The 22,235-nt window shown below is 43.8% G+C and overlaps 1 protein-coding gene across 3 annotated transcripts in view; it reads right to left on the bottom strand.

Moving 5' to 3' along the window:
- Window positions 1–22,235, bottom strand: part of CNTNAP2 (contactin associated protein 2) — a 3,301,953-nt gene that overhangs the window by 1,446,031 nt on the left and 1,833,687 nt on the right. For all 3 annotated transcript variants that reach the window (XM_069648309.1, XM_069648308.1, XM_069648310.1), the window contains exon 10: window positions 13,397–13,568. In XM_069648309.1, coding sequence (XP_069504410.1) covers window positions 13,397–13,568 — 172 coding nt within the window. The remainder of the gene's footprint in view (window positions 1–13,396; window positions 13,569–22,235) is intronic.

Genomic DNA, 22,235 nt, shown 5'->3' with positions numbered 1-22,235 from the left:
CATCTCCCATAACACTAGCAGGGAACTCCACAGAATCATTGCATAATTCAAGGCTCCGCTATGCTCTACCTCCCCGTCCCCCAGTCCCAAGCACTCTGCAGTGCACTGTCAGACCACTTTTACAACATCACTATCGAAAGACACCATACCATGAGCACCAAATTGGCAACATTCACCCCTGTCTTCTCCATCTCCTATCTCTTCCCTCCCTCAACCCTCACACCCCCTCCTCTCTTCCTTCTCTGCCATTTCCCATTCAGAATTCCTGAAACTACCATCCAGTAGCCGCCCCGCCGGATACGCTGGACATCCCTGCCCCTCTCCCTTCAAAGAACATTCTAACCTCAATCTGCACAAGCGGTGTTGCTATATCGATAATTCATTGACATCAGGCATCTTCCCTGGACCTTTCAAAACATCTCCCATCAAGCCCCTACTTAAAAAGTCCTCCCTCAACCCCCTCCTTCCACCCATCTACCGCCCAATCTCAAACTCCTGCTTCATTGCCAAACGCTTCGACTGCAGGGCATTCACCCAGCTCTGCCTCTTCACAGAATCCAATTGCCTACTCAACCCTGCCCAGTCCAGATTCAGACTCCTAGGAGGAATGGACACACCTCTCGTCTCCATCTGGAATGACATGAAAAGAACATAAGACTCAGAAGGCTGTGCTGCACTCACCTTCCTCAACCTTTCAGCTGCCTTTGACATTATCACCTACTCCATTCTCAAGGATAGACTGGACTCTTTAGGCATCAGGGATTACACTCTAAAATTGATCTCCTCCTTCCCTGCCAACTGCTCCCAAATCAAGATCCTTCCACCTTTCACCTCTTCCCCTTCCCAGACTCCAATGGGGTCCCACAGGGGCCCCTCTCCTCTTCAACCTCTACCAAAGCCTTCTACCTGCACTCATCCTCTCTTATGACCTAACATGCTACTACTACACCAATAACACTCAGAGTTTCAAGATTCCCAAAATCCTGACCTCACCTCATGCCTCGTAGAAAGTGACAGCTGGATGACGACTAACCACCTCCTCCGTAATCCTGGCAAAATGGAAATCCAGATCTACAAAACTTCACTCAGGCCCTAAATTCCTCCAAGAAAAGCTTGCATGCTACCAACCAGTCTAAAAACTTAAATCTGGCTCTGCACTGCTCTTTGTGATCACCCTTTGAATTCCACCAGAGTTGGAGGATCCTCTTTCTCTGTTCAAGCTTCCACCTGCTGGAACTCCCTTACACTCAGCATCTGCCGCAAAGGGGCTACCTTTCCTTCAGGAAGGCCCTCAAAACCTGGTTCTTTCCTCCAGTAACCTGACAAACCTTCCCCACTTCATGCTTACCTTCATGACACCTAGTCCAGGCTGCAAAATATCCTCTCGTGATTGGCGAGTGATAATTGGTCCATGATGTACATGTTGAGAGCTGGCAATCTAATAAGTGCTCAACCTCCACATGCTCCACAAACAGTGTGTGAACCCTTGCCATCTTCAATAAGGACCAGATTGGAAAGATTGGGCCAGGATCAGACCGGCTACTTGCTCTGCAGTAGCTACCAGCTGCTCCTTCCCTTGCAGACATGAAAGCAGGAAAGCTACAGGATGGAGCCAAATTGTCCCATGAATTAAGCTGTGTCAAGTGCTGGCAGGCGCCCATCAAAATCTTAACTCTCATCCTTTGTTACTTCTTCCTCTCTCCTTCCTCCCTTCCAATCTGGCTTCCGTCCCAAACATTCCACTGAAACTGCTCTCACCTCTATCCTTAACTCACTCCTCTCTGCTCGACATGCCAAGCAATCCTCTATCCTTATTCTACTTGATCTCTCCGCATCTTTTGACACTGTCGATCATCCACTCCTGCTCCATACTCTTTCCTCGTTCGGGTTTAAAGGCCCTGTGCTAAAATGGCTTTCCTCCTACCTCTCCTCACGTTCCTTTGCTTTATCATGGGGAGGCCAGTCCTCTCCTTCCTTTCCTCTTATCTACGGTGTCCCTCAAGGCTCTGTACTTGGTCCTTTGCTTTTCTCTCTTTACACCTCCCTCATTGCCCCTGTCATCTCCTCGTTTGGCATTTCCCACAACTTCTATGCTGACGATACTCAACTCTTTCTCTTTCTCCTCCTTCTCGCCTGACCTCCACCTTAAGCTCTCCTCCTGCCTCACTGCCATCAAGAACTGGATGTCCTCCCGCTTTCTTTCTCTTAACACTGATAAAACCAAAGTCCTTTTCTTCCCTTCTAATTCTCTTCCCCCTCCTTCCCCTCCCCCTTTCATTGACTTTCCTCCCTCCAATCTCCCTATCTCCCCCCAAGCTCGTAATCTAGGTGTTCTTTTTGACTCCTCTCTCACCTTCTCACAACACATTTCACTCACCTCCCGCACCTGCCGATACCACCTCTACAATATACGCAAAATCCGTCCCTCCCTCACATTCCACGCCACCAAACTCCTAATCTCCTCTCTCATCTTCTCCCGCCTCTTCTACTGTTCTTCTCTAATCTTTGGACTACCCGCATCTCAGCTTACCCCTCTTAAATCCATGTACCAGTCGGCTGTTCGTACCCTTTGTCTCCTTACCTCCCATGACTCCATCTCTTCCTCACTCTCTCACCTTGGCTGGCTACCTTTCCACTTACAGTTAAAATTTTACTTTCTCTGTCTTGTCTTCAAATCCCTCCATGGTCTTGCTCCTCCTTATCTCTCCTCCCTTCTCTCCTTCTACTCCCCCACCCGTTCCCTTCGTTCCGCTGACCATTTCCTTCTCACTGTACCTCCTTCCCCCTGCGCTTCCTCCCGTTTCCGCTCCTTCCAACTCCTTGCACCTCTGCATTGGAACTCGCCCCCTCTTACAATCCGCTCTACCATGACCTTCACCTCATTACGCACTTCCCTTAAATCCTTCCTCCTCCATTCTCCTCCTTGAAAACTTCCCCTCTGCCCTCTCCACTTCCCCTCTTCCCCCCCTTTTTTCCTTCATCTGATTCCTCTCTCCCCTCTCCTACTCCTCTCTCTCTCCCTTCCATTTTCCCTCGCCTTATCCATCTCCTATCCCCCACCTTTTCACACTCCCCTTTCCACCCCCCACAGTTAATTGCTCTTTGCACTGTTTTGTTGAATGATTCAAGATGTAAATTTTACTCTCATTGTTAATTGTTGTTATTCTGTATTTTGTTGTTCCATTGTACAGCGCCTTGGTGTAAAGCGCTCTATAAATAAATCAATCAATCAATCAAAATAATTGCAGACTCCCGAGCCAATGCCAGCCACCACGAGCAATACCTATTGGTTCAGAAGTCCTGGAGGCTGCACTGTGGGCATGGCCGGGTGCTAAATCGGCAGGTGGCATTTCATGGAGAGGGGTCTGTACAGTATTTCAAAGTGCTGGTTACCATTACCTGCAGTCTCAATGCTCCTGCAAAAAGCTAAAGTAATGCCTGAAGCAAACCCCTCTCTCGGCCCACCCAAGGTCCGCGCACCTGTTCCCCTGCCCTCTGGAGTGCACCTGGATGAGCAGCAGTGGGATTGATGCAAAGCAGGTCAGTGGCAGACACGTTTGTGTACAGCACTCTGGGCACCTCAGAAAAGAGCAGCAGGGGACGGAACTGCAACTCCGCAGTGCACCAAGTACAGAGCGTTTCACAGAGACCCCATTAACTAATCTTCCAGCTACAGTTGCCTGCAACATCGAAGCCGCACACCTTTCCCTGGGCTAACGGATGAGTAAAGGGGACAGGAGCCCCTGTGAAGGCAGCATTGGGCAGTAGAGATAAGGCAAAGCGAGTGTGCAGACATTGCGTTCAGCTGCTGTCACACAGCAGGCATTGGAAGCGAGGCAGTGGAGGTCGTCCAGGGACACCTGCATTAGAAGTGTTACAGTACAAGTATGTTGGAGAGTTTCTTCTCCGGACTACTAGGTTTTAAATGCACGTCACATCGCATACAAACATTAATTCACTGCCGATCTCAAAAGGAATGCTGCGTGGGGCACACAAGCTCATAAAATAATCTCTCGCCTCCAATTCACCATGGCTTTCTTATACCAATATAAGTAATACACCCACTCCGCATGTAGACTGACAGAGGCTTTAAGGGGCGGGCCTTGCGCATGCCTCTCTTTGCCAGCATATGATTGACAGTCTCCCCTCACTCCCAGGTCTGTATCCCTTGTACACTGCACGTAAGGGACCGTGTGTATGCATCTTTGACTCTGTGGTTACGTGGATTTGGAGACTGTATCTGTATAGATAATAGCACATCTGGCAGCAACATGGCACATAAAACAAATGAGAAATCGTCTCTTCGGAATAATTGTTCAGGGGATGCCAGCCCAAACACCTAACTAACACCTGTGGAGCAAGGATAGGTACATCTCCCACGCAGTCGTCAATCAGCAGTGGCGTTTGGGAATGCAACCCCGCCCCCCATGCAGTTTAGTCTCAATCACATTACATATAAACATCACATCAACATACAAAAATGTGGGATGACTTTTCTACTATCTGTACCAGAACTCTGTGTGATTCTTCACACTGCAATTATTTTTCTTATTTCGAAAGATAGTTACTACTCTCTGAGACCCAACTTGCACAAGTTTCTGTCCTTAAAACACATACAAATGTAGGACATTCATCAGGGGTGTAGTTTTTCTTGTGTTCATACTGACGATGAATCTTCTATATGCTCACTTCTTATCTTCCACATATACAATGATGCGGACCCTGTAGGTTAGAGACAACCTTTTAGAAATTACATATTAACATTTGGATCTTAAAAATAGATCTTGAAACAAGAATACCGATCCTCCTGCGGGACTAGATATGTTGCACTCTGACATACCTTATGGACTGATGGAAAGATGAGTCTCCACAGACTCACATGTACCACAAATGGTTATGCTGGCGATTTTCTTTTTTATATGGGAATATTCCCCCAATAGTTCATCCCATTCTACAAAGAAACAGAGAAAAAAGGGACTGTGTTGAGTCTGCTGTAAACCCACTGGTCAAGACTACTGAAATTCCGTAGGAAACCTGTTACCTGGAAGAGTTGTTAGAGGTATTTTCCTTTATAATATGCCTGTACACATGTTGGGAGGAAATGTTGCTATTGCGTCTGTCCGAGATGCAGTTAAGGGAAACAAAGAGAGGGAAACAACACTAAGAATGTGCATATGCAATCCCACTATTCTAAGTGTCATGATCAGCATTTGTCATCACAGCCAACGCTTATAATTTAATGTCACTCAAATCACTTACTTCAACAAAGTTGAATGTGCATATATTCCAATATCGAAGTGGAAAGATTGTAGCGGTCTCCAATGCACACACATTTTGTCGAAGAAGTGAGAATCCCCTTACATCAAATCTGAGGGATGGAACATGGAAAACTGAAATGTTCCTATGCGTAAAGGTTCTCAAGAGAGAAATATATTCCAAGTAAGAATCCCGGTGACTAAAGCTATTTTAGGTTAGACTTACCCCAAAACTGCACAATTGAGATGCAGAATGGTCACTTATTCAATCCGCGGTCTGTTCTAGTGAAAAAAATGGCTGATCTAAATACGTACGTGCGTGATTGCCGCAATGACATTATCGGGTACTCACATGATGAGGTCATTGCGTATGTCGCCGTGAATTGCTGAAAATCAACCTCAGAGATAGCAGGGAATTGCAGTTATTATGAGGGTCCATGTTACTGAAAATATATGGGATCCTATATCTAGTTCCCGGTATGGGTTCGCAGTTGTGCAATAATGTTGTCTACACAAAAACATTCACTAGTATTACACCCATCCATAGTGAGTCATGTTTGTATCCATGGATATTCTACAGGGGGGAACAAAGATCCCAATTTGCTTACAGAAATGTTACACATTCAATACAGAGACAGACAGGAATAGACATAAATAAACATAAATAAATATACACAAGTGTAATGACTTCAATTGGACTATTTTGAAGCATGTGAAAGGAAAAACTCAGAACCAAGTTAACAGGAAGCTACTGAATCTGGAACAAAAACGAATTTTTCTGACCAAAAGTCATATCCATGGTCTCAATGAAAACATTGAATGGCATAATGCCTAGATGAGGTGTCATTTTTGTGCTCAGTCTACTCGTTAGTGACCCTTAAACTGCTTTTCTGGCTTGTGAATACCTATATTGTCCCGGAGGATAGCTCAGTGGCAACGTGCTCGCGTTGGAAGCAAGACGACATGAAGCAACACAGGTTCAATCCCCGGGTCCGCGCTTAGAAACCTCTGAGTATTTAAGCAACTAAGACAAAAAAAACTATTACGCAACTAAAAAACAAACAATTCCTGTAACAGCGCCTCGGTGCCCATGGGCTGTGTGAGCGCTTTAAAAATGCAAATAAATAAATAAAATATATGTCATGGAAATGGACGCCAGATATTACAATTGTCAGTTTTGAAGAAATAAGGAAACTGCAATGACAGAGGAAACTGGGAATTGACCCATGTTAATTATTTTGTACTGACTTGGTAGGACTAGGGTTTATGTATGTCTATTCCTGTCTGTCTCTGTATTGAATGTGTAACATTTCTGTAAGCAAAGTGGGATCTTTGTTCCCCTTGTAGAATATCCATGGATACAAAAATGACCCACTATGGATGGGTCTAATACTAGTGAATGTTTTTGTGTAGGCAACATTATTTCACAACTGCAAACCCATACCAGGAACCAGACATAGGATCCCATATATTTTCCGTAATATGGACCTTCATAATAACTACAATTCCCTGCTATCTCTGAGGTCGATTTTCGGCATTCACGGCGACGTACGGGATGACGTCATTCCGTGAGTATGCAATGATGTCATTGTGGCGATCATGCACATACGTATTTAGATCACCCATTTTATTCACTAGAACAGACCGCGGATTGAATGAGTGACCATTCTACATCTGAATTTTGCAGTTTTGGGTAAGTCTAACCTAAAATAGCTTTAGTCACCAGAATTCTTACTTGGAATATATTTCTCTCTTGAGAGCCCTTTACTCATAGGAACATTTCGGTTTTCCATGTTCCATCCCTCAGATTTGATGTAAGCAGATTCTCACTTTATGGAGAAAATGTGTGTGCATTGGAGACCGCTACAATCTTTCCACTTCAATGCTGGGATATATGCATTCAACTTTGTTGAAGTAAGTGATTTGAGGGACATTAAATTATAAGCATTGGCTGTGATGAAAAATGCTGATCATGACACTTAGAATAGTGGGATTGCATATGCACATTCTTAGTGTTGTTTCCCTCCCTTTGTGTTCCTTAGTTGCATCTCGGACAGACGTAATAGCAACATTTCCTCGCTGCATGTGTACAGGCTTATAAAAAAGGAAAAATACCTCTTACAACTCTTTTAGGTAAGAGGTTTCCTAAGGAGTATCAGTAGTCTTGACCAGTGGGTGTACAGCAGACTCAACACAGTGGCTTTTTTTCTCTGTTTCTTTGTAGAATAGGATGAAGTATTGGAGGAATATTCCCAACTGAAAGGAAATCCCCAGCATAACCATTTGTGCTACATGTGAGTCTGTGGAGACTCATCTTTCCATCAGTCCATAAGGTATGTTAGAGTACAACATATCTAATCCCGCAGGAGGATCGGGATTCTTTGTTTCAAGATCTATTCATAAGATCCAAATGTTAATAGGTAATTTCTAAAAGATTGTCTCTAAGCTACAGGTTCCGCATCATTGTATATGTGGAAGATAAGAAGTGAAAATATAGAAGATTCATCGTCAGTATAAAGACAAGAAAAAGGACACCCCTGATGAATGTCCTACATTTGTATGTGTTTTAAGGACAGAAACTTGTGCAAGTTGGGTCTCAGAGAGTAGTAACTATCTTTCGAAATAAGAACAATAATTCCAGTGTGAAGAATCACACAGAGTTCTGGTACAGATAGTAGAAAATTGAACCCACATTTTTGTATTCCTTTTGTATGGTTTGTTCATATGTTTTATATCTTTTTTTACCAAGTTTTATGTAATGTGATCATTTTATGAATGCAAATATTTCTACATGTTTAATAAACATTGAATTTTTTTATGTATGAAAATTGGATATTAGACACATCAGACGTTGGGTGTCTGGTTACCCTTTGGTTTAGACAATCTTTAGTACATATTATTTTTGTAGAACATATAAGTTTGAGTTCCACCATGCTGAAGAAGATAGCTCAGGGAGTTAAGCACTAGTTATGTAAACTAAAATAGCGTAATTATGGTGCTGGTCTAGTTAGTAGTGGTGTGCGTCTTTCCTCACACCACTATTCTTTACAGCAAGAACAGCATTTCAAGATAAATGATGGCTGCTACATTTTTCATTGTCATCCATCTACAGGTTTATGATAAATTCACAATTGAAAGTGATTTTAACATTTCTCAAAGACCCCTTGTAATTGCCCATTCATCTCTTGTTTACTTTACTTTAATTTTCACTTTCTTTGAAACTTATTTTTCATATTATGGTTCCCCTTTTATTAATTTCTTGTTTTTTTAAAATTAGTTCTTGAGAATGATGCATGCCACATTTTAGAATGTGCTCAAAGTGATGAATTGCCGTCTGGCAAATGGTGCAAAGCCCTGGCTTCTTTGATTTGTATTAAAACATAAAATTATGCGGGTAATTCCAAAAGGGTGATCTGTCAACTAGATTCCCCTTTTCATCATAGTGTACTTGTGCCCTGCTGCATCAGTATCCTGATCCGCAGTGCCTGCTCTGCTCGTAGAGTAGAGCAGTGTGAAAGTTCACAAGATGCCAACTTGAAAGCCACAGCAACAGCAAAGATTCTGCCGTGCAGAGCTGGCATTTAAGATATGCCCCTGTACCCAAACTATGATGGTCATTAGTAACCAATGCTGGTTGCAGGGTAAACACTAAATAAAGCTTTGCCTGAGTTTAGGCATGGTGCATGGTACTACTTATGATCATGGCTCCCACATCCCAATGAATATCGCACATGTGAGTCAGCTCTCCTGTGGAAGGTGACTTGCATTTTGGCCAGCCGGCCTAATAGCAGAACAGGAACCTGGAGGGCCGGTCCTATTCTTTGAACTTTATGTTAGGGGAGGTAATACCCTCCACCAGAGGCAGCTGTCCTGGACCGGGTCATCAAAGGACCATACCCATTCAAAAGGAGTAGCCTCACACCAGGGTACTGCATCTCTAAGGGCCTTTGTTCTAGTGGGAAGGGAAGGGGGCAGGATTAGAGTAGACAGGAGGCCCTGGACAATGGAAGGAGACTTCCACCATCTTGTTTCTATCTGTCTCTCTTTCTCTTTCCTTTCCCCCCCACTTCCTCTGGAACAAAACACTTCTAGAAGAGGAATTGGACCACTAAGTCAGGCTAGTTTTGTTCCAATTACCTGGGAACCTTTTTCCTGGAATGGTTCAAGTGATATCATTTTCTGGCATAATTAATGATTTACAATATGCAAATTTAGAAGGCAATATATAGTTTCATCTTGGCAGTGTGAAGGCATCATGAAGCATGACACAAACAACAGACTTAACGTTCAAAATAAGATAATTTATAAAATCAAATGTGAGGATGGTTGAAGGCCTATCTTGCCCTATACTAAGGTGGGATTTCCCTAACTGAACAAAACAAATGAACCTCTGAGTCATAGAGTTACTCTTAAATGTCTGTCTTTGTCTAAAACCTATCCTTTCCCTCACAACTAAAAGTAAAAAACATGTAGGGATGTCAATAATCAAAGAAATAGTAGTGTGTAACATCAAATCAGAGCTTCTGACAGCTATTAGCCTCCTTTTTGGCTCCCCTTCCCCAAGTTCAAGAAAGTTCTAAAAAGTCTTCAGATTACTCTTCTCAAGTTCAAGGCAATACTGTTAAGCACAATCCTCTGGGTTCCCTTCCCCACGTTCCAAATGACACAGCGCAAAACAAAAGGGTCTTGAGGCTCTGTCCACAAGATATTGTTTTTAGTTCCTCAGGTCTCCGAGTTCCCTTACCCAAGACTTCAATGCCACAACTTATATTTGTTTCAGTATTTCAAAGTTCAATACAAATCCAGGTCAACTTGACCCTCCTTCTGGTTTGCTTCACCAGTTTACTTGTAGTGCCCCTTCTTGGTATATGTCACAATGTCTTTGGCTTTTACAATTCAGGGCTCCCTGGTCAAGGTGCAGTTGTCAGACCACACGGTCCACCCATCACAGGTCGCACAGCCAAGAAACCTGGGCTCTTCAGCCCATACAGGTTCTTCTGTTTTTACCCCTTTGTACAGATGCACCTTCACTTGGCTTCTCTTTGTCAGCTTGGTGACTTAATATACAGGTTCACACTCTCCTGGCTTATTTTTGTCAGCCTCTTGGCTTTGCCATTATATGTTACACACCTCTTTGCCAGTCTTTAGCCTTTCTACACTGTACACATTCATAGCGTTCAATGTGTTGTGGTGGCCTGGTTCATGCCCCACCTTTCTCTGACACTGTTTCACACTTGCACTCTTTTATATAGGCTGCTTCCAATTGGGCACTTTCCCTTTTGCGTTTGATTCGTTATTGGTTTTGCCCATGTTCAATACGCTTAACTTGGTTTTGTTAAATATTTTCATGCAGTTCGGTTTTTCATTCAGTTCGGTATTTAACATGCATAATGTAGCTTTGTTTTGAGTTTTCATTCAGTTCAGCATTCAATAAACATTATACAGCAGTTTGTTATCTGTGCAGTTCCTTCCCGAGGCACCCCAGCTTTGAGTGACCACCCAGACACTGACCGGTTCTTGGCGTCCTCTCCGGCAGCTCCTGATGCCTTTGGTCTGCTTCTCTGGTTGACGGACTGCCTTTTGCCAGCCCCACTCGCACTCTGGGTTTTCACATGCACATCCCAGGGGCTCTGCTTCCCCAGCACGGACAGGCACGGTTTCCCTTCTTCTTTTCTGCTTGCCATATCAGCAACATGCTTCCCAATACTGCGGCTCCCACATCTGTGGTAGCCCCATGGCTTGACTGGCCTTGGGCTCCACAGCTCCTCTTGGCACAAACCGGCATCCTTGCTTCCTGGCAGCCCCCAACACGACTGCCTCTTCACATCACAGGTCTTCTGCTGGTCTCTCCCACCCAGGTCTCCCTGATGGTCTCTCTGCTGTTCTCAGGTTCTCCATGTATGCACCTGCAAACACTTGACAGGTTGCAGGTGTGGATTCATAATTAGATTTTCCAGACCATAGTTAAAAGGACATGCCTGACCCTCACAGCCCTCTGCAGGCACCTTCCTCATCCCATTACCAAAGTGGTGAAATGGAGTTTGAGTATTCATTGTTCTTATGCACCTCTTCCTCGTCCCAGTACTTTCAGAGCTCAAATGTGGGGAAATGAGGGAAACTGTTTTACAGTAGCCTATAAAGACCGGGGGAGGGGTAGGTTTGTCGCCAATAGGGAAAGGAGGACACCATGTCTCGTCTGTGGGCACCCCACTCCCATTTCCCTCAGGACCCTCCACACAGATGATCCTCCCTCGCTTCTCCAACCCCAGGTTCAGGATCCAAAAGCAATGTCCTTTCCCTGGCCACCTAAGAAGCGGATCCAGGGGGATTAGGAGTGAGAATACCCTCAAAGCAGTAGAAAGCATATACTCACTGGGTGCTTCTCATTTAATTCTTTCTAAGATTACTTGAATTTGTTTGTCTCGTGTGGGCATGAACTGAAATGCTAAGTGAATGTCGATGATTGTTACATTCCTTTGTGTTTTCTCTTCTGCCTAGGCACGTCACGTTTTTCCAAGAACATGTACTTTGGACATATGCATGCAGAAACAATGATCAGGTTGAACTGTTAGGTTATCATTTTGTTAAATAAATACTTGCATAAAAATAATTTTCCTTTATTTTGTTTCAAAAATAATATATTATTCGAATAAACAAAGTACATTGTCTTCAAATATAGCACCCTCTTTGGAAAACAGGTCACAGAGATGCGCAATGTTTATATTGTGTTAACAATTAGATCATCTATTTAAAGCCAACACGTGTTTCTGTTGGATTTAACTTGAGGTATGTAATCCCATCATTCTGCGGATTGGGAGGGAGCATAGGTTTTGAGGAGGGTGAAATGGGTTTCACAGGGGGGTGGGAGTAGGGCATGAGTTTTCTAGGGTTATGGGATCACGTTTTTCTGTGCCCTGTCCCCAAAAACTGTTAATATGGCCCTGTTGTCAGTCATCACTGCTGCCATTGCCAGATTACTGATAGTGAGCAGACGGTTCTCGTTTTATAGAGCTGACTGGCTATTGGATCCTCCTCAATCCCAGATATTCTAAGGGTCAAAGTTCCACTTCATGCATCTAGTTGGGTCTTTCTGAGAACAAGGGCACACTGCTGTTGTTAAGCATCTTTAATGCAAAGGATTCTTCCAGCTCTCAAATGAGCCTATTTGTAACTAGAAAAATCTCCAGTTTGCTGCTGTAATATCTGAAATAACCCTACAGTCCAATGCATTTCAAAAGAACCTTGAAGTCGTAACCCAATTTCACTGTCAATTAATTCTCATCATGACTTTCAGATGTTGCGAGAGACTGATTCTGGGAGCCAACCACAATTTATTTTGCATTATCTGTCGCTTGTTCATTGGTCATGCACCAAATGGCCTTCACAATGCTGGAAGCCACAGAAGTCTCCGGCCCCTCGCTGCCACAACCCCTCCAACGTAAGATGATATATATAACCTCCACTGCTTCATAGTTTAGCTTATTTTGCACTCTGCATCTTCAATATTTTTCCAGAAGGTTCAGTCTGCAATTTGTCGGCTCCTCAGCACTGGATTCCTTTAGCGTTAGGTACAACATGTTCATTCATTAACTCAAGTAATGGAGCTTGAATATAGATTCTAGGTTAATTGATCTACCTTCCTGTCCCCATTTCACTTGGCTGGGCAAGCACTATTTGCATCACAACGTCCTCTTTATGCCTCATTATGCTGTAAAATCACATGTACTGTGCGGTTTATCTCCGTTTCTCGAGCTGGAAAATTCAGATCGAGTACAAAGTGAAAAGAAGGAAGAACTGATGCTAATCCTATTCAATTTTCCTGAGATATCAATTACGAGTTCAGATATGTAGCAGCAGGTGGCATACAATTAATTAGATCAAAATCAAAAATGCGTTAGTATTGAATCTGATATTTACAGAGGAAGGATAGCTCAGGGGCAATGCGTTTGTCTTGGAAGCAAGACAACGCAGCGCAAAGCAGGTTCGAATCCCGATCCCACGCATAGAAACCACTCTCTGGTATTAACAATAAATTAAAAAAAATACACATGCAAGGCGTGACTTCTTCTGGACATCTTTGATAAAGCAATGTTCTGGTGTCTGTATTCTAGAGGTGATTCGCAAGATAACATTTCACCTACCTATCAATGATGGCACACATGTCAATGCTGACATTGGCGAAGTTCTCTGGGTTGCCTTGCTCAATAGCATGAAGATCCACCAGTTGCTCGTCCACATGAATGAGTTGCATACACCCTTGGAAAAAGAGCTGACGCAGAGAATGATCGGAGGTGTTCATCTGCGCAGGGACACCTACGGAAAAGTTCAAACAGTGTGTAAGAATGATGTGATAGTTTATATCTTTACATGAATATCTATGTGAATATACACTCTCCTCGTGTTTGCACATGACACTGAATAGAACAATATTTTCTCTTCAAAATATTCGCTATTATTATTATTATTATTATTATTATTATTATTATTATTAGGGTATTTATTGAGCACATGCCTAGCTTTGGAAGGCAAGCTTTTGGGGGGAAGGAGGAAGGACACAGTGAGGGAAACATCGACACAAGGGTCCGGGTAGTTAACAACAGGGTAGAGGGGAGGGCAGGCAATTTGGCAGCACATAATCTACAAGCAACCACGGCAGATAATAGGGGAAACAGATCACCCAGTTTCAGGTTAGGAAAGGAGCAGAGAGTGTGTGTACTAGGTGCTAAGGATGAGCTATGCCTTGAAGAGGAGTGCCTTGCGATCCTTCCTGAAATGTAAAAATGAGTGACCAGGTCTGGTGTTGTCAGGGAGGAGGTATGCCTTCTCTTTCCATTTCTTTCCAATCTTTGTTCTATTTCATCATTACCTCCTGATCCCTTTTTTCGCAGATGTCCACTGTTTCCCACGGTTCTGTGTGATGTTGCCAAGTTTATTCCATCACAGAAGAAGTCATTCATTTATTCTTTTTACAGGAAGATTATGCCGCAAATATATGCAGAGGAGACCGCCGCAATCCGCTTTAGTCCCTTAAATTAATTATTCTGCTAAACTCACCACCCACATATATCTGCAGCAAAAGCTGTGGTAAAAATCTCAAATTCTTTTTCGACGAAATAGGCTGTGCCAGAAACAATCCCTTGGACAGACGCTTAACAAACAGCATCCATTTCCACCAATATGTAGAGGACATACAACTATACCACTGACTCTCATCCTATTCACAACTCCACTCTCTCCACAGCGGTCTCTCACCATCACCACCCTGATGGCCACCACTTCCTCAGGTAAACGCTTTTGAAAACAGAATACCTCCTCTTATGCCCCCCTCAAACCCAGGCACAAATGCAACATCAGCTCCTAGATCAAAGAACTCACACAGACAACCTTCTCCTATCTCTCTTCAAACCCTTTCAAATCCCTTGGTGTCAACATCAACCCCATCTTTTCTTCGCACACCACATAGCTGCTGTCAACAAAACATGCAAACCCAACAACACCTCCTGCGCAAGATCAGATACATCCTTACCCCTGACACCTTCTGCATTGAAGTCCAAGCATAGTTGTGCTCCTCAGTGGACTCCGCAGCAGCACCCTTGCCACAATGCACACCAAAGAAAGCCCAACAACTACACTCATCCTCAACCTGCCCAAACATTCACACATCACTGTAGCTCTCGACCAGCTTCACTGGCTCCCCTACCCCAAACAATTGCCCCCAATAGACTGCATTGTATTAAAAGCCATCACCTCAAAATCCCATTTTACCTTCACATCAAACTCAAACCCATCACCCCCACAAACACTAGACAAGAGAGTCAGCATCATCTACACATTCCACTCTGGATAATAGCATGTAGACAAAAACAAGCATTTACCCAGTGGGCACTCAGAGCATGGAACACCCAACCACTTTATATCCACACTGCACCCTCCATGGCCACTTTTCAAAAGAGCCTCAAAACCTACTTGTGTCAACACACATTGGGCCAGATTCATGGAACTAATTGCGTGGAAAATAAGGTACTTGTGCGCCATTCTGTGTGCAAATCCCTTTCCCTGGATTTGTGTGGAGTTCGCGCAGGATCGTCAAGTCTCTGCGAGCCGTCGAGGTCCTTGCACGAGACTCCACGCAGATCGTGGACATGGCATGTGCAGAGGGCTGGGAGGGGGGTAAAACACCAAAAATTGGGAAGTACTTGCTCAAACATGGGCGTTCCGAGGGGTGGCCTGCAGGCAGCCCCTTGCACGCCCACAACTGTGTGGCACAACACGTATTCATGGATTCGATTACGCAACCTCTCGGCTGGAAAATGGCCACAAGTTGTTTATTGGATCTGCCACACAAAGGCAGGCATAAGTACACTTGCACGTAGGACTTGCAGTGCGGAGTGGGGTTGCATGTCAGATTTTGGGGTGCGTGTATGCACCCTGGGCTCTGAACTTACTTAGGAGGGCGCATAAGCAGTGTAGCAGGGTGCAGGAATGGTTTACGGGGTTTGCAGGCAGATTTTCCGAGTTCAGACCGAGTTACGATTTTTCATACGCAGGTTGTCAGGGTGCCGGGAACAGTTACGGGGGACCCTGTGCAGGGTCCCGGAGATGCAGGCCTGCTCGCAGGGAACCTCACAAACTGTTTGAAGGGTGCGTGTGTATTCGCGCCCTGGGGAGTGTGCAAAGTTTGCGGGTCTGGCTGGTTAGGCTTTGCATTTGGGCATGTCGGGGGCATTCCGGCCATGGCTTGCAAATACCATTACTTTGAGCGAACAATTCCATGAATACACGTGGCGCACATTTTTTTTTATCTACCGCAGGCTCAAGTATTGTCCTTTTCAGTGCACGGCCCTTGCAGGATTTCTGCACACATTACCATGAATCGAGCCCATAATCTAGGCCTTTTGGCTCTCCTGCTCCCACTTATCATCCTATGCTGAAAATATTTTTTAACTTCCTTTCAACTTCCACCTTTTGAATCTTTGAACCATGTAAGGCACTCCGAGACTCTATGTGTAGGGACAGAGCAAAACACAAATAAAAGTAAAATACAAGTATAATAAATAAATGGCAGGATGCTACCGTAAAACTAGAAGTTATCTCAGAGGCAGAAATCGAAACAGCCCTAAAAGAAATGCCACAAAGGAATACCATGCAACTGTGGGATTCCATATAATCTGCAAAAAACACAACGATGTAAAGAAAGTTGTTGAAGGAATTACAAGAGCAGGGATTGGGTGTGCATGTAGGTATGCAAGCTTTAACTCCAAATTTTACTTTTCAATTGACGAGGAAAGAGTGTTTGACAGTGTTGAACGGCATTGTTTCAGATGGTGAATACGTTTTAAATTAGACACAATCATTGGCGCTCATTACGATTTTGGCAGTGTGGAAAAAAGTGGAGGTGATTCCGTTTACCTCCAGATTTCCTGCACCACCAAAATACAAATTTGCAGGTATTACCTGAAGCGGTATTACCTTATGGTAATACCACAGATTTTTGCTTCAAGCTTGAGTCATCTCGCCCCCTGTACCTCCAAAAATCAGTGCTTCAAGCTGGAGGCAACTCCTCCACTCTACTTACAAAAATATGTGGTATTGCCATATGTTAATACCGCTGGAGGTAATATTGGCGAAAATCCCCAATTTAGTCCTGTGGACTCCATAAATTGAGGATTTAAACTGCCAAACCACCACTTGTAATCTGGCAGTAGTACCGCCAGAGGTAATACCTCCAGTGGTAATTCCGCTGGACCAAGTGGCGGTATTGGTAATTCCGTTTGCCTGTAGTCCAGCGGGTTTACCGACTGAATACCAGGAAACTCGTAATGAGCCCCAATGACATTTACTATAGACACACCCTTTATAGCAATCTAACTGCAAAAATGAATATGAAGGGTGGTTAATACCATTCTCATAAGGTTCAAAGAGAACAATTTCTGCCTCAATAGGAACTCCGCGGGCTCACAGCCTTTTGTTGTTTTCCTATTTTTTACAGTCTGGGGTATGGTATGGAGTGATTTGTTCCAGCCGTCCATTTATGCTGTGGATACAGATTCACCCATCAGGATGTTTATCAGGCCTCCTTTATTTAAGATGTACACACACCCCTATCCAGTTGGGAGAGGGTCCCTGAGGCCCGCCGTGATCTCCTATATAAACAAACTACCGTGAAGCTGGGAGGATTTTGAACATAGGGCAATTTTTTCATCTCGTCAGGGCAAACGCTTCGCATTTTGTGATAGTTCTTCATTGGCCGCGGCCACCCACTCAAAAGGGTGGCTGCGCGGATATGACCATGTGCGGATGCACTCTTGGACTCTGATTGTTCACGTTCCGTAAATAAGTCTACCCCGCCCCACCTGGCACATTTGGCTTTTGCGTTTACCAGACACAGCGCTCTTGCGAGATGTTGACCCTGACCATCCCCATTGGCTGCATTTTCTGTTGCCTGCTGTGGCTTCGCAGGACTGCCGCTGGGTAGACCAATTACGCTGTCACTTGGTCAGGCAGCGTCAGTACATTCAGACTCTACACGTCAGGGTGGAGTTTTAGGCTGAGTAGTGTGGGTTCACTTTGCTTCTCTTACCAGATCCCTACCTAAGTAATAAATCACAGACAATTTATGTGTATGGTTGTAGGCCGTAGGCATTTTATTTTCTTACAGAAAATACAACTCAAAAAAATAATTACTTTGCCATATGCTTTTGGGCACATTGTGTCCAGTCCCGAAGTTGCCCAAGGCTCCTCCTGAATCCTTGTTATCCCTGGGCCTTCGTACCTGGGCACGTGCCGCCTACGACATGTCTTGGACCGTGTACCGAAAGAGTACTCGGCGTTCTTACTTCTGCTTGCTCCTTCTTTCTTGGACCGTGTACTGAGAGAGTACTCGGCGTACCTGATCCTGCCTGTACCCTTCCTCTTCCGTTATTATTGTAGGGTGGGTTGGGTGGCAAACGTTTTTCCTTCCCCTTCTCCAGGCACCAAGAGCCTACCCGAGAGAGGTGAGCTCTTACCTGTTTTGTGCCGCCTCTCCTTTTCCGGGCTTACTTATACCCCCGCGGCCTTTTGTTCCTTCCTGGGGGCGGCCGGGTTACTCCCCTGACCCCTTGCTGTTACATTTCGCACCTTTCCAGGTGCTGTTTCCTGCCCCTGTTAAATCCCCAAGAACCCCCCTTTTGATTTTTTCACAGGGTACATAGCTGTGTTACATAGTGATTCAGATGGCACTATTATCGCCTGTTTCATCAGGTCAAAAATGATTTCATAAATGCCTTTGTCTGCTTCTCTAGACATGTATTACTGTTTTACTCTGGGCAATATTGCTCCTTTATTCAATTTTATTTTCACTGTTACAATCCCTTTCAACAATCCCACATCATAGGGACTGCTAGTCCATAATTCACTAGGTACTTTGCCAAATCTTCTTGTAAAAAGGATGGTACCCTTTTAACCAATGATATTATATGGGGATTTTCCTTTTATTGTACCTGCAACTGGCATGGAATAGAGATGTCAAAAATACCTTAATCATCTGTGTCATTCTCTTCAAGTAAGTGATCATCTGTCACATCACCTAGTTGAAGTACTTAGGCAAGCGCTATCATTGTACGCCAACTAACACCTCCGTCATCTGTCCCATGTAGTACTACTGAGCCTTCTCCCACCATTACTTCTTCTAGCTGTTTCATAATAACCTCTCTTTCTGCTACATCCGTGGCCACCTCAGCCCTGAATAGAAACTCTGAAGACAAGCGCAACAATCTGTATTTTATCTGCGGAAGCCATCCTAAGAACACCTGTACTCTGTAAAAGAATACTTCTGCGGTCAACGGTGCTGCTCAGTTCTCTTTGGCCATAACATGCTTGTATGTATTCCTTTGCATTTACATAATGAATATCTGGTGTTAAACATATTATTCCTTCCTCAGTAAATGAAATTATCATAATCAGCTTGCTCACAAATCTCGCCCCAATATGTTCACTGGTGTCTTTCGGTAATATAACAATGGCGCAGTCAACGTTTGGTCACCTACTGTTATGGGCAATTTTTCTGTTAATGGAAACCTTCTCATATCCTCAGCGAATCCTTGCATATCCATTGCATTTTCTGACAGTGGAAGTTCCCTTCCTGACACAAGAGCTTATTGCCCCAGTGTCTAATAAAAAGGAAAATGTTCTGTTTCATATTCTCACCCCCACCCGGCGTTCCTTGTCTGGGTCGGGAGTTACTGATAGTACTGGACACATAAAGCAACTCTGTGGGCTGTCCTGTTTTGGGTGCATGATCATCCCTATTCCTGTAAAATGATTCCCTCCCACAACTATTACTTCCCCTACTCTGGGCACTTGTATTTGGGCCATATGTTCCTGTCTCACTGTCCAAACTGCTGCGTTTGCATTTGTAATGTGTTCAATGGCTGTTGATGTGTTTGTAGTTGCTGTATTTGGGATATCAATACTTGTGGCTGTTGCTGCAATATCTGCTGTTGTGACAGTTGTGTGCAATCATCTGTGCTGTGCTCTTGCCGCAATTGTGGGTATCATACACGCTATTTGCTGAAGGATATACAGGCTCTCCTTTTGGGCTATACTGTTTCCATCCCTGCTGCACTGTCCCTCTGCTCCTGCATTTCTGTGAATAATGTCCCATTCTTCCACATGTCCAACATTGCCCCCAACTCCTTTGGGACCACCAATTTTTGGTCATATGCCATTACATCCTCCTCTGAATCCAGTTCCAACCCAATACCCCCTCAGCGCATCCACCATCCCTCTTGGTTAATAATTACTTCCCCTCTCCCTGCAAAATATCAGCCGGTACCTGGCTGTAGATCTTACTGTCTATGCTGCTCTATCCCAACATTTGTAATCATTGCTACCTCTACCAATATCTTTGACAATTTCTTTTGTGCCATTTTCTCTTTCTCCCTCTGTCACTCAACACTTTTCAATTTTATTCCTTTCCTTCTCCTGCATTCGACAAAAATGAACTATGTTCAAATGTATTTCGAGCCATGTTCTTATCTCAATCCCACCTTTTCTTTAATTTAATTTTTGCATGTCTTCAGGGAGACCCTGACATAAGATGTGTTAAAACACAGGCACATTTTTGCCCCAGTTTTCTCATCTCCAATCACCACTTCTCCTTTATCTGCTGTATGTATGCGACTGGGCCCTCATTTATCACCATTGTGTGTGTGTCATGGTCACCCTCATGTTGGATGTGTCTGGGAATTGTACCATCAATGCCCTCCAAACGTCTGCTCAGCAATTGTTAAAGGGTCACCCATCATGTGTGGTATTATGCTCTTTTCCATATGTCTTCAGATTGTTCCCCAATATAGAAGCAAATTAACTCCCTCTTCATATACCCTATTGTAATGTCATCCTAAACATTTCTTATTCCAACTCATAAATCCACTTCCCTGTTCCTGCTGTGAGTTATGGTAATTTAGTCATTAAATTGTCTTTGTCTGTCTGTGGCCATGGCATATACTGAGCAAGCCCCCTCCCGTTTTGGAGCAAAGGTAATTGTGTAATCCTTGCCTTTTGTATGGGCACAACCACGCCATTCTTTCTCTTTACTGTTATTGCTATGGGATTTGTTTGATGGTCTGGCAAGTTCCTTATCTGTATACATTTGGCATTTTTTCTTCCTAAATTTACAGGGTGAAGCTCCGGGAGTGATGGGCCCCGCTCTGCCGTAACTCACTATTACACAAATCTATTAGTGGATAATCTTCTGGTATTCCAGGCGCACCTACTTGAGGAGCTTGTACTGCCTCTTCATCTCCTTCCTCTTCTTCTTCCCAATCTTCTTCCTCTCCCTCACTTTCTTCTATCACTTTGGGGCAGACACGTCCAAGACCTTCCCTTTGATACACTCCTTTTTCTATCTCCCCTATTATATCTCTGCTAACCCCATCATCAACCTCCTTTGTGTTCTCTTCTCTTTCCCTGTCCACTGTCACCTTTCTACTAGTGGTAGCATTAACCTCCCTCCTGTAATTGTCTCTCCTTTCTTCCTGCTTGTCTCCTCTGTCCAATATATTACACTGGCATTTTCAGTGTTTTTCTGCATCTGTTTTAAATATTTGCCTTCCAATCCATTTGTCAGGTGTAATTACTTGCTCTTGCCCGCCCCTTCCTATACTTTGTATACTCTCTAATTCTTCCTTTGCTTCTTTTAATTTCACTTCTATACTGTGCTGCACAGATGTTCTGCTTGTGATATTAATGTGCTTCCTTTATCGCCCTGTGTGCCTTGTGCACCACAATCATCTTGTTCTTTCGGGGGTAAAAATGTAGGATTTGTATAGCCTGCTGCTGCTTGTAACGGGTATAATCCTGGCACAGTTGAAAACAAAAAGCCTTGTTCATTAAGGTTTAGTTGGTTGCACACTTCCCTCGTCATGTGGGTTACCTGTATAATATTTTTTAACCTGATCTTCTTCCTTAAATATGTTCCATAGCTCAAGTATGTATAAGCTGTTTTTCCCTGGTATGTGACATGTATGCATGTGCTGCAGCAAGCTTTTCAACTGTGTCCCATCCCATCTTGAGGCCAAGACTGATACATGTTGCCGGCCATGTCTTTGACCATTTGCATATGGTATTTGACAATCTTCTCATATTGGGGAAGCGACTTGCACAGATAAGCAATGAGGGTATCTGCAATCATAATAATATAGACAAATGAACTTACCATAAAAAAGATTGCAAATCGCCACTACAATATAGCTTCATACCTCCTTCCTTTCAGCACCCATCTCCTGTTCTTCACAATCTCAACACAATTACGTCTCCTGTCCAAACCACGTCACAATGCAACAAAATTGGCCAATACAACAACAATGAACAATATCAGTTTACTCCATACGTACCTCCAAACAAACCTAAATGCTATGCTACCAACACATAAAAAAATCCTCAGTTGCCCTATTATATACAAAAAGAAATCAGGCAAATAATCAAAATAAACTGGAA

Source organism: Ambystoma mexicanum, chromosome 2q, assembly GCF_040938575.1.
Source record: "Ambystoma mexicanum isolate Mex_15411 chromosome 2q, UKY_AmexF1_1, whole genome shotgun sequence".
Taxonomy (NCBI): Eukaryota; Metazoa; Chordata; class Amphibia; order Caudata; family Ambystomatidae; genus Ambystoma; species Ambystoma mexicanum.
Note: the sequence above shows the minus strand (reverse complement) of the source record. Positions and strands in the feature narration are given on the sequence as shown.